Source organism: Urtica dioica, chromosome 12, assembly GCF_054948205.1.
Source record: "Urtica dioica subsp. dioica isolate 48M chromosome 12, U.dioica_male_clone48M_v1_H2, whole genome shotgun sequence".
Classification (NCBI taxonomy): domain Eukaryota; kingdom Viridiplantae; phylum Streptophyta; class Magnoliopsida; order Rosales; family Urticaceae; genus Urtica; species Urtica dioica.
Window position 1 is genome coordinate 22319121 of NC_142767.1, and position 12691 is coordinate 22331811.

General features: G+C 33.3%; 2 protein-coding genes across 2 annotated transcripts; one reads left to right on the top strand and one right to left on the bottom strand.

Annotated features, from left to right (window-relative positions):
* Positions 1 to 1190: 1190 nt before the first annotated feature.
* LOC149380441 (metal-nicotianamine transporter YSL3-like) lies at positions 1191 to 4803 on the bottom strand. The gene is made up of 7 exons (XM_089602559.1): positions 3968 to 4803; positions 3692 to 3864; positions 3394 to 3491; positions 3165 to 3299; positions 2894 to 3083; positions 2677 to 2794; positions 1191 to 2416 (listed from the first exon to the last, which is right to left on the bottom strand). Exons 1-7 carry the CDS (start codon positions 4350 to 4352, stop codon positions 1488 to 1490), a joined length of 2028 nt encoding a protein of 675 aa, XP_089458685.1. The 5' UTR covers positions 4353 to 4803; the 3' UTR covers positions 1191 to 1487.
* A 5369-nt stretch (positions 4804 to 10172) lies between these two features.
* LOC149380442 (cytochrome b5) lies at positions 10173 to 12191 on the top strand. Its single transcript, XM_089603258.1, has 4 exons — positions 10173 to 10293; positions 10454 to 10551; positions 11401 to 11467; positions 11595 to 12191. Exons 2-4 carry the CDS (start codon positions 10462 to 10464, stop codon positions 11846 to 11848), a joined length of 411 nt encoding a protein of 136 aa, XP_089459384.1. The 5' UTR covers positions 10173 to 10293; positions 10454 to 10461; the 3' UTR covers positions 11849 to 12191.
* The last annotated feature ends 500 nt before the right edge of the window (positions 12192 to 12691 follow it).

Genomic DNA, 12691 nt, shown 5'->3' on the forward strand with positions numbered 1-12691 from the left:
AATTACTATGTATAGCGATGGGAGATATATCTTGGACCACTTGACACTTATCATTCAAGAATCAAGTTCATTGAATACCCAAATTTGTGATTTTTTTTTCTTCTTTGCTAGCAGCCAAATTAGTAATTTAGATCAAGATTTTAAATTTCGATGAAAATCGATGACGGCGCCGCTGTCAGAGCAAAAACGGCCGATAAAAAACAGTTTTTTTATTTTGTCGACGTTTTTCGTTTTTTGTCGTTTTCGGAGTATGTCCTCGTTTTTTTTAAATTGAGAGAATTATACTTAAATGAGATTCAAACTCAAACCCTACACTTTGGGTGCATAAGTTTTTACCACTAGATCAAGTTGATAAACTTGTTACATTTTATACAATTTTAATACAAAATATGTAAATAGAAAACTTTAATATATAAATCAATATAAAAAAAAGAAAATAATAAAAATATAAATATTATGAATATAAAATTATACCGATATATATATATATACATATGTATATGTTTATTTATACAATTATATATATATATATATATGTATTGGGTATAAATACGTTGAGATTGAAATTAACGAGAGTATTTGATATGATATTGGAGCAAAAACAATAAAGTATTGAATATTATAAAATATAAATTAGCATAAATTTCAAATTTAAAAATCGAAAGATACATATATATATATATATATATATATATATATATATATATCAAACATATTATATAACATTATTTCCGTTCGATTTTTTATCGGCACAAAGAAACGGTATTCTATGGTGAGTGGCTAGTGGAAATGTGAATAGAGATTTAGATAAGGATGGTTAGAAGAAAAGAGATAGAGATAAGCTAAAAAAAAAAATTAATTGATTTGCTTCAATTATTTTTCGATCACCTTATCTCATATAAAACTACTATATCAATCATCAACAAAGGACCAAAAAGAAATTGGAACTACTTTAAAGCATAGCCGTAGACACGAATGGCCCTTGAAGAGAAAAGTCAAGAATAAGACAAAGAGAGTACAACATGTCAACATTAATATTGACTCTGAGTTTGTTATTCATTGACTCTGAAATTTTCATTGTATGCCTTGCCTTTTTACATTAGAGATTCAACCCTTTGGCCTCTTGAGCTTTTTGCTCTAACGTGAGAAACTAAATATATTCCTAGTAGCAATGAGACAAAGAGAGTACAAACACGTAAATTGACTCTATATTGTTATTCATTGACTTTGATATTTCTCATCACATGCCTTTTCACATTAGAGATTTGCTTCTTTGACTAGTAGAGTTTTTTTGCTCTAACATGAGAAACTAGATACATTCCTAGAACGTAACGGCATTTTCAAATAATGCCTTTTTTTCGTTTTATAAATAATCGGCTAAAATATAATCGCTCTCTAACACTCTTATTCTACCGTAAACCCCCGTATAACTTAGGTCTAAAACCCTAAATTTCTAGTCCAAACTTTCCCTCGCAAGACGAAATAGTTTACTTGGCCGACAAGAAACGCATACAAATCGGAGGACCAATCTTCGCAAGGGCGAGAATCGAAGAGGGAAGAATCCATAGCCCGTCCCCGCATATCAAACCCGACGCGACGGCCGGGATCATGAGGGACGCGCCCGGCCGGTCTAGCTTGTGCCACAAGAAAACCACAAGACTTCCGACGCACATGTCGATCGCAAAGTACGCCCCGACGAGGAACGGCACGGCCATTGCCATCGGGAGCGGGACCCACTTCCCGATTCGCTTCGGCGCAAGGTCACGGAAGAGGTTGGCCCCGACCGCGAACGCAAAAAACGCGTAGCACAGTTGGAGGCAGTGCAAAGGAAGGGCCGAGAAGCCCTCGATCCCCAGGATCGCCATGTTTCGATAGATCAGCGCGTACGGTGCTTTGTACTCGCCTTCGGGGTTTCCCACGTCGAAGGCCTTGTAGAAGAGGAAGAACGTGACCGGAGCGACCACGCACCCGATGGCCGTCCCGATCGCCTGGCTCACCAGCATCGACCGAGGGGACGTCAGTGTCAGATGTCCCGTCTTGAAATCGTGCATCAAGTCTGAGGATATCGAGACGATGGACTTGATGAGGCCGCACCCGACGAGCCCGGCCACGATCCCGTTGTCGTTCCCGGCCAGACTGGCGAGGACGAAGAGCGCAACCTTCCCGTAGTTGTAGGCCATGTTCATGTCGGTGAGCCCGGCTCCGTACGCGTTGCAGAAGCTGAGGGACGGGGCGAGCGTGTACGCGACCACGACGTAGTACCACTTGAGCTCTGGGAACATTATCGGTATGACGATGATCGAGATCACCGAGAAGAACACGTAGCCGACGCAGGCGATCCAGAACGGGATGTGGTCTTTCACGAAGAGCTCGTTTCTCCGGCGATCGTCAAGAGTCTCGCTTTGGTCGACCATTGCTGCGTGAACATACAAGGAATAGTTGAAGAGTAACTCTCTTAACGAATATTTTGATGTCGGACTCTAAAAAATGCTCTCTCAAAATGTTAGTTTTTTGGCCTCACACCTCGGGCTGAATCTCATTACTTCAAGAACAAAAATAATGACTTTCAAAAATGCAAAAAAAAAAATGAATGAATCCATTAAGGATTTAAAAAAGAATTAGTCGGTTGTTGAATTTAGCAAAGCGGAGTTTCGTCTCAAAATTAACAAGACTTACATGCTTTGAACTCCTTGTCTTTCTTCATCTTGGCATGGATGCTCAAGCCGGTGAAAAACATGATCTTGACGAAATTATAGAGCCCATCTCCGAGTATCAAAGCAATGGAGATAAACACCTGAAAAAACGAAGAAGAAGAAAAAAAGGCACATCCATAAGTTGAAGTTCTCAAAAGAAATGGATTGATTTGTGTTGGTTTCATATTCAAATTCAATACCTTGTAACCAGTCAAACTCTTCATACTTCCTTCAGACAAAGTCTGAGGAAACCACTCTCCTTTGAGACCCCGGATGAGAGGCCACATGACTCCCCAAGAGAGCACCGCTCCGAGAAGCAACGACAAATTCACAAGATGAGAGCAAATCATCCCCGCCCCAACGTAAGTCGCGCTGAAATCAAAATAGAATCTGCACCCAAAAAAAAAAAGATTCAATAAACGAGTCGTGAAATTATCGGTTTTCTAGGAGTTCTTTTAATTTTTGGCGTACGAGTTTCGCCAAGCTTGGAGCCCCAAAGTCGGGAACTGAGAGAAGCCGCAATTGTCTCCGCCGGTGTAGAACCACTGAAAGAATCCCCACACAAAGCTAATTGAGAAGAATCTCATGAACCCTTTTACCTGCTTCCTGAAATTAAATACAAGTTTTTTTTTTTTTTTTTAGTCATTTCAAAATTCCCTCTATTAACTAAACCTCAAACAACACCAATTTTTTCACTTACTTGGCCATCACGTTTCCCTTGGGCGTGTGGAATCCATTGATGAGAACAGCCGTTGCAGTCCCACTAGGATACGCTAATTTATAGTCAATTATCATAATCTGCAAAATAAAAAACGAAAAACAATAAGAAATAAATCAATAATCACTGTAAAGAAGCACTTTTTCATATTCTAAATCCATATTTTTTTAAGTGACAAAAATGACTCTACTTTACCAAATCACACACATACCCAACTTTATTGATCAAAAAACAGTTACACCAACAAAAAAGGGGAAACAAAAACAAATCATATAAATACCTTTCTTAGAGGAACCAAGGCCAAGAGACCAACAAAGCAACTAACGAAGAGAAAGCCTGTCATCCAAGCAATTCCAGGCTCTTTGGTACTGCCAGCTGTATTTCCCGGCGTGTCGATCCCAGCTTGCAAGTAAGTCTTCGTATTTAACCCCAACAAATACGAACCAAACCCACCTACAAAATAAAAAAAAAAAAAAACCCAAATCAAATCAAAACAAACCCTAGAAAAGAAAAATTAAAAAAGGTGGTGTCTTTGTTTCTATAATTACGAAATTACCTCCGACGGCAATGCTGTAGCACGCGACGGCGCAAGTCTGAATCACGGTGTTCTCTTGGCGCGTGAAGGGCTTAGAGGTAATTCCGGCTCTGTGTAGAAGCTTGGTCCACGACCGTACGAAGACGAAGGCGAGAAGAGCCGCCGAGACGTTCAGGTTCGGAACCAGACCTGTGGTCAGGTTTAGCTTCATGACTATGACGCTGTACATTGTTCCGATGACTAGGCTCGCGAAAAGCCCGCGAATCGTTATCTGTTTGGTCCAGTGTTCGATCTTGCTTGCGTCATCATCTATTCCTCCTCGGCCGCTCTCTTCCACGTCGTCTCTCTCGAAGTCAAACCTCTGTATCTCCGTTGACCCGTTTCCGTTTATGTTCGAAACCGCCATTTCTTTTTCTTCTCTTTTCAGCGCCTGAAATGGTTGGATTTGATTGGGTGTTTATGAGAAAGATTTGATCTTTTTACCTTTTTTATACTCTCTCTCTCTCTATATATTTTCTTCTTCTTGGTGGATTGGAAATGGGTTAGTTTTGTGTCACTGAAAAGACTTCCAATTTCTGGGTTCGACTCTCTGAATAGCCATTTGTTTTTGTGCAAGTTTAAAGAGTCTGGTCAATGGTTTTTTTAATATATTTCTTTTGGAGTTTGGGGTGAGATAAGAGATTTATTTTGGAGGGCACACAAAAGAAGATGAAGAAGAGGTATATATATATATAGAGATATATTATTGTGTAAAAAGGCTCTCTGGGGTGGACTTTGATCAGAGGCACAAGCCACGGAGTGTGGTCATTTGTTTCAAATTCAATGTTCAATATTTAGAGGTATATCAGAGAGAGAGAATTTATTTTCATTGAATGTACTGCAAATTGCAAAGTAATTCGTGTGATTGTATTTTCAGTACAACTAAACATTACGTTGTTGTACTACACAACCTGAAAACTCTTTGGTTACTATTTGAACCGAAAAGTGAGGCAACAACTCAACAAATCTTAATAAATTATAATTAAGCAAAAAAAGAATTAAAAATTAAAAAAAAAAAACAAAAATGAAAAATGAAAAATAATATTCTAGTTGACTTGACTAGTCTTTCTCTCTCTTTCGATATCGAATTTTAGGCGGTTGGTAAATGATGGGATGTTTGTGGCTTGGAAGTATTAAGAAATGAGTACGACGTGACTCACGATTTTTTGCTATCCATACACTGCGTGACACGTGGAACAATTTTAAACAATTTTTAAGCTTTATGTTTTTTGTAGGAGAGTCGTGAGTCGTGAACTCGTGACAAAAATCTTTACTGTTAAGAAATAAAGTTTTTGGCTTTTTAGTTTTACTACTTTTTTTTTTTGGGAAACATTTAGTTTTACTACTCTGCGGTCAAGTTCTTTGCTTGAAAGTGTCCCTCCTTTTTTTTTTTTTTAATATCTTGGGAATTTATTTCCTCGTCCGAATTTTACCATATGAGGGTGGATATTAATTAAAAATTTAAAATACGATTTTGTGGACTTTGGGAATTGCGATTTTTAATGTACGATCCCAAAAAGAAGTTAAAACAGAAAGAAAACGTGGAAGAGTTGGAAATTTTTTTTTCCTTCTAGGTGGACCCGGATGGCGACATAGCTGTGATTCTTTAGTCCATTTTCGATCTAATAAATAAATACCTTAATTTAATTTCCCAATAAAATATATAGGATGGTATTAATCATTGAAATTCAAAATGCACATACGTTGACCATTTATTTAGTACTTAATCATTTCTTAAAATATTTTCAATTACAAATAATAATAAATAAATAATATAAAAAACTTCAACATTGATTTTGCACTTGAACTCCAAATTGGTTAGAATTTCGATAAAAATTATCGACAGATTAACACAAATTAACGAAGGATGTCAAGATGTAGTGACAAATCATATTCCAGAAAAATTTCATTGGTATAAATTTGTGAGCATAGCTGGTTTAAGCTGGCCAAAAACATTACAAATCTGATTTTCAACTTTTATATAATTCCAATTAAAAGTTAATTGATACTCATTATAAAAATAAAAAATAAAAAAAAAAAATCCGACTCATAAGAGAGCGAATGATTATTATAGAGAAACGAATGTGATCATAAGGTAAAATTTGAAATCTACCGAACACTATCAAAGAGATTGGATAAGTTGGTGAACTCAAAGACTAGTCAAACGCTTAAATATCGAGACATAAGTCACGTCCAACTTTATAACATTTTATGCCACGAGACAAGATTGTTATCAACATATAACTGTCCAATTCTTATACAAAATGACAATTGCCATTTTGATGTCACGCAAGAATGATGTGGACTGGCAATTACTAGAATAATCGTTCAAATCTGGGTCTGATCAACTCATAATCCTCGTTCTAAGAAGATATTTTTCCACAATTTATGAACATTTATCCTTGAATTTATATGTCTTGCATAGAAAAATCAAGCATATATATATATATATATATATATATATATATATAATTTGTAACAGTTTATTTCATTTAGAATAAATCTTATTTTTTGCCCAAGTTATTTAATTTGTCATTTGCCTTATGGGCTTACATATCTCTTGGTTGGAATTTTATGTAACTTGTTTTTTTAAGGTGAAAATATTCTTATATGCTTGTGATTTTTTATAGACTTAGAATTTCGCATGTCAAATTTGCGTTCTTAATATTGGCATTCGATTTTCAAAGAACGATAAAAAAAAAAAAAAAAACAAACAAAAAAACGTTAAAGAAGACCAAAAAGAAATGAAAAACAGAGCCATACATTTTTGTACTGTTTTTGCACCGGTAAAAAAAAAGTGTTATAAATGATTAAATGTAATTGTATTCGTATAACTTGACATTCGAACGTACAAGTGAGATCGAATAATGTGTTGATGTTCATGTACGGTCATTTATAAGAAAATTCAATGGTAGGTGTGAACGAAGGTGGTACGTGCTTCAAAGGCAATGTAGCAATAAATGAGTTATGAAAAGTTTAAGAAGATAATATTAACCAAAAAAAAAAAACTATTTGTCCATGATAACGACATTTTAGCGAAACATATAGCATAGGAGAAAGAAACTACGTTTGATTTAAGAAGCTTACAAATCGAATAGCAAGTCCTGCATATTTGTCCTCGACAATTTTTTTATTTTTTTTTTTTTATATTTTGCTCATGTCTAGTTTTTAATATATTATAATGACATCTTTTAATATTATGTTGGCATTGATCAAATCATATTGGCATAGCTTATTAAGTAAAGTGTTTAGTAAAATAATTTTTAATAAAATTTGAAAAATATAAAAGAAAATAGAAAAATAATATTTTTCGTAGTTTTTAGGGAAAACATTTGTTTCAAAAACAAAATATAAAATCATTTTTATAAAAGCAAAACTATGTCAAACGATGTCATTAAATAAAACTTATTTTCTATATATCATATTGAAGAGTGATTATAGCTTTTCCCCCTTTTTTTTTCGAAGTAACAGGTTAGTTATAATTTGTTATGTCTACATATGATTTTAATGTGGTTCACTTGTTATACAATCGATTGGAAACTATGAAATTGCAAAATAACTAAATTTTAGTTAATTAGCTATTATTTCTATTAATAAAAAAATGGATAATGAAAAAGATTGTTTTACCGAAAATTGATTCCCATTTAAAAACACGTTATAGATCTAAAATTCAAAATCAAGTATTATTCATTGATTCAAATAATATTAATTTGTTGATTTATTTTCAAATTAACATGAATCATTTATTCTCTTATCATTTTCATTTATTTTTTTATTTTAAATCCTTTTGATTTTCTTTCAATATTAAAATTTGTGATTTCACTCTTGTTAGGGACATGCAAATGCCTAAACTCATAATTAAGGTTCAAAAAAGTCTTCGATAGATAAAACATGATGTTTTACAAAAAATAAAAATTAGAACCAGTCTAAACTAAAATTTTAAATTTTTGAATTTAGACCAAACCGATGGAAAAAAAATCGTTTTAGATCAAAACATCGATAAATATGTGATTTAACTCGATTGAATGGTTCTCATTTTATTGCACACATAATCACAGGGGTTCTATAGTTAACTAGCCACGTAAATTTTGATAAACAGTCAACGTTATATTAATTTTGCAAAGTAACCATCAGCAGAAAATAATGGTATACATATATCGAAAATATTAAATAAATTAACATAAATTAAGTTTGCCACATGATATGCAGTGGCTATAGTTGAAACGCTAGCTAAATAACAATGTTAACGTTAAATTTTTCTAATCACAACCGCAAGCTTTTGAATCCGTGGGGCATGAAAGTAACTTAAAAGAATAACGAAACTAAAATTAAAAAGGCTTCTAATAAGAAAAAGTGAAAAGGTTAATTATCAATATTGTATTAGTTTCTTCTTCTTCTTCTTTTTTCTTTTATAGAATTGCCATTGAGACAATTTAGATGCCAGTTTTTTTTAATTATATATTGAAATCATTATATAATAATATACCAAACAAAACAAGAAGATAACTCAAATCATTAATATAATAAATAAATAAATAAAACCATGGCGATTTTCTCCACTTTTTAGTTTCTCCTCCTTAGTCCTTACCATATACGTATAAGGCATAGAGAATTAGAGACTACAAGTGGATGTTTGGCTAATAATATCAGATCCACTTCTTTAATTATTTTATTATTATATTTGATTTGTTACAATACTATAATTTAATATAAACACATTATATTCGTCGTGGAATGTGACATAAGCATCATATTTTTTTGTTTATATTTTAACTTTTTCATCTAAACTCAAATTTGATCAATAACTTTTTAGTGGATGGAGATTTGGTTATCTAATATATGTGTGCTTTATAGAAGTTTTATTAAGTAGTCTTCAATATATTGATCTAGGAGAAAAGGAATCATTAGGTCACCAAAAAGTGACATAGAATAAAGAGAATTATAGACTGAAAATAGAGAATAAAATTGTTCGGATGATAAAAAGGAGCAATAAAATGCCTGATTTATACTTGTAGGTGTCACGCTATGTATTTGATTATCACTGAATGGGAATTTGATCCAGAACTGAAGCTGACGGTGGTTAAATTATAGATAAATAAATTGTATACAAATATTTTTATAAAATGTCTAAATTATTTTCATGAAAATAGTGTTCGGAGGTCATTTCGATGAGTGTTTTTTTTTATGTCTCGGAACAAAACAATCCAACTGGGCTTGGTCCAAAAGTCAGTCCACGCAACAAACATGCCTATTGGGCTTAGATAGACCTTTGGGCTTAACCGATCCTAAACAAGACTTCGTTTTACAATTTTTTTTTTCTTTGGTTAATTTATTCTTTGGCATCAGTTCATTTACTTCACCAAAATCAAAATGAATATCTGAAAGGAACATACAACTGAAAAATCAAATGTTCTAATATTGATCTTTTCATATGGTAACTAGTTTGGTCGTTCCGGGTTCAAAGTTTATGGACTGCAGAAAATGCATGCTCCTTTAAGATTTATCATAAATCATGTAATTTTGGCCAATACTGTCACATGCGCTTACACTGTTAATACATATTTATTATACAAGTTAGCTCTATTAAACTCCAAAATAAAATTATCAGGTACGGCAACAACATGTAATTTTAATTATGCGTTCAAAATATTTAATCCACTTTGTACAATAAACGAAGCTCGAAATTAATTTTATCGTCGAAATTAGGCAATTGAATTTTATAAAATTGAATGCCTTCAAATCTGTCAATCCATCCTTAAAAACACATATAAAATAGCAAAAATTATTTATAAAACCTTCAAATTTTCAAGCAAAATACTAGATTTCAAAATAATTAATTGTGCTTTTAATAAAATTTAATCCACAATAAATTTAAACAAAATTCTAGTTCAAAATCATATTCCAAATCTCCCCTCCAAACAGTAAAAAAAATGCGAAAGCAATTTATTCTTAAATATTAAATAACTAATAAAGTTAAGAAACACAACAATATCAACGAGTGTTTCTCCAAAAAAAATATCGACGAGTGTTTCTCCAAAAATAAAAATAATAAAATCGATAAGTCAGAATGAATTAGTGGAGAAAATAGACGTCATTTTCTAATAATAGCCATCCGTAATTTTGGTGAAAACGAAGGGCTTATTTATAACTAGTCAATGTAGAGTGAAGAACTCTTCGGAAATCTAAATACATTAATAAACTATATTTAAGTAATAATAAACTAATACCTTTGAATTTCTTGACAGTCCTTTGACGAAACGAAACAACAATCTCTCTCTCTCTCTCTCTCTCTCTCGTTCGTATCGCAGGTGCTCTCTCTCTCTCTCTCTCTCTCTCTCTCTCTCTGCTCCACGATCTCAATCCTCTTTCACTCGATACGATTTAGCATCATGTCTATTCAACGTTTTTCTTGTGGTTTTTCTTTTTGTTGAGTCTCTGAGAGTTTGTTTTTTGAATGTGAATATGCAGTGAAAGACATGGCTTCAGATGGGAAGAATGTTCTCGGTTTCGAAGAAGTGTCGAAGCACAACGCCACCAAGGATTGTTGGCTTATTATCTCTGGAAAGGTCAGATCTTTTTATTTTTTTTTAATTTTTTTCTATTACACTGAATTAAAAATAAAAGAAGAAGAAGAAGAAGAAGAAGAGAGATTTGGTCTATTCATTGATTAAGCGTTGAATGTGTGTTTTGTTGTTGAGAAAACTAAGCTGAATTCTGGATTTGTTATCGCTTGATTTATTGAATTTATTTTAAGCATTGTAACTTTGCTCATAAATGTTCTTGGTATCCTTTCCGATTTACGATTTCTGTGATAAAAATTGAAGCCTTGATATTTAGATTTCTAAAAATCCAAGAACAATAGGTCAGGTACTTGAACTCAACTATGATTCAGTCACAAGAAACTAAACTGAATTGGATTTGTTTTCCCTATTGTGGTTGAAGGCGTGAAGCTTTAGATTTTCAATATCTTCAACGAATTAAGCCTTTTTATTTCGAAGGAATCGAAGTTCAACGGCTCGTCGTGGCTATAAGAATCTTTATCATGCTCCTTTTAAATTATCTTCAATTGAACATTCTGTTATTCTTCTAAATAATTTAATTTGATACTTTGAAAGTTGAAACCCATGATTCGAATACGACCGAAAAGTATCGCATCGGAAGATTAATGTTTAATAACTCATGTTCTGGGACTCCTCTTTTCGCTCGATAAAGAATCGAAGGTTTTATCGGAACCGGGTTTCGCTATATAGAAGAAATTACCTGGCACACGTACTTTTCAATACATATATTATTTTTTACACCTTTCAATTCAAAATATTACAATTTGTCGAAGCTTTTGGAAGTCGATATTCACGGAACAAGCATAAAAAAAAAAAAAAAAAATCTATATTGCTAATTTAGTGTGTATTTGATAGGTGTACGATGTGACACCATTCATGGAAGACCACCCCGGAGGTGACGAGGTTCTTCTCTCGGCTACTGGTAACGCATAATATCATAATCATTATCATTATCATTATCATTATTTTTATTTTTTGTTTTTTTTTTTTATCGATTTTGTTTGTGTGTGGTCCGGTCAAAGTCAACATCGAGCTCTGATTTTTCGCAGGCAAAGACGCGACGAACGACTTTGAAGACGTTGGGCACAGCGACACTGCGAGGGAGATGATGGAAAAGTACTACATCGGGGAAATCGACTCGGCTTCGGTGCCCACGAAGCGGACCTATATTCCTCCGCAGCAGGCTGCGTACAACCACGATAAGACCCCCGAGTTTGTGATCAAGATCTTGCAGTTTCTCGTCCCAATCTTGATCTTGGGACTCGCCTTCGCCGTCCGACACTTCACCAAGAAAGATCAGTAGAGGAGTACCCGAAAAAAATCGAAACTAGTGTCCTGTTTTAGATTTGGAGTTTATTATTATTATTTTAAAATAAAAAATAAAAAAAAATTAAAAATCTTTTGGTGGTGTTTTACTGTTTTATGGGTGGTGTGTGTGTCCTCTAAGTGAATTGGAAAATGTTTGCCGTTTTTTTTTTGTTGGAGGGACTAGAGAGAGTTCTTTAGACTTATTTTTATTTATTTATTTAATTGTTTCTCCATTCATTCTCTTCCATTATTGGATAGATGAATTGTGTGTTACAGTTTAGAATAAAATCTTGAACGGATACAAATTTGAAGAAGTAATACAAAATTGTTATCTAGAACGTTTCACTTTCAAACTTTACTATGGGACAATTTTTATGTCCTTTATATATATGTATCCTAAGTAACTTTTTACAGTTGCAAATTGCAACAAGTATTTAATTATTTCTGATTACAGATAAGAACAAAGATGTCCTCATCAATCAATAAAACCACCACATTTGGTACAACTCATAACTAAATCTGGGGTTGGAACCGGAAGGGACCAAAAACTTTGGTTCCAACTTGCAACTCCCACAAAAATTCCCGTTACTTTTGGTTCTGTGAACAGAAGTACCCGAAAAAAAACCCGGAAGCTGTACTGTTCCGATTTGTTTGTTTGTTTTTTTTTTTTTTTTTTTTTCTAATAAAATTGGATCTTTGGATTATCCTATTGTCCAAATTATCATGTTCACCGGCGAACTGCTATATTCTCCGCGACAAAGTGTTGATTTGTTTTCAACATTAACTGTTCAATTATTATTATTATTATTATTTTTTTATCTTTTAATTAGAACCATAA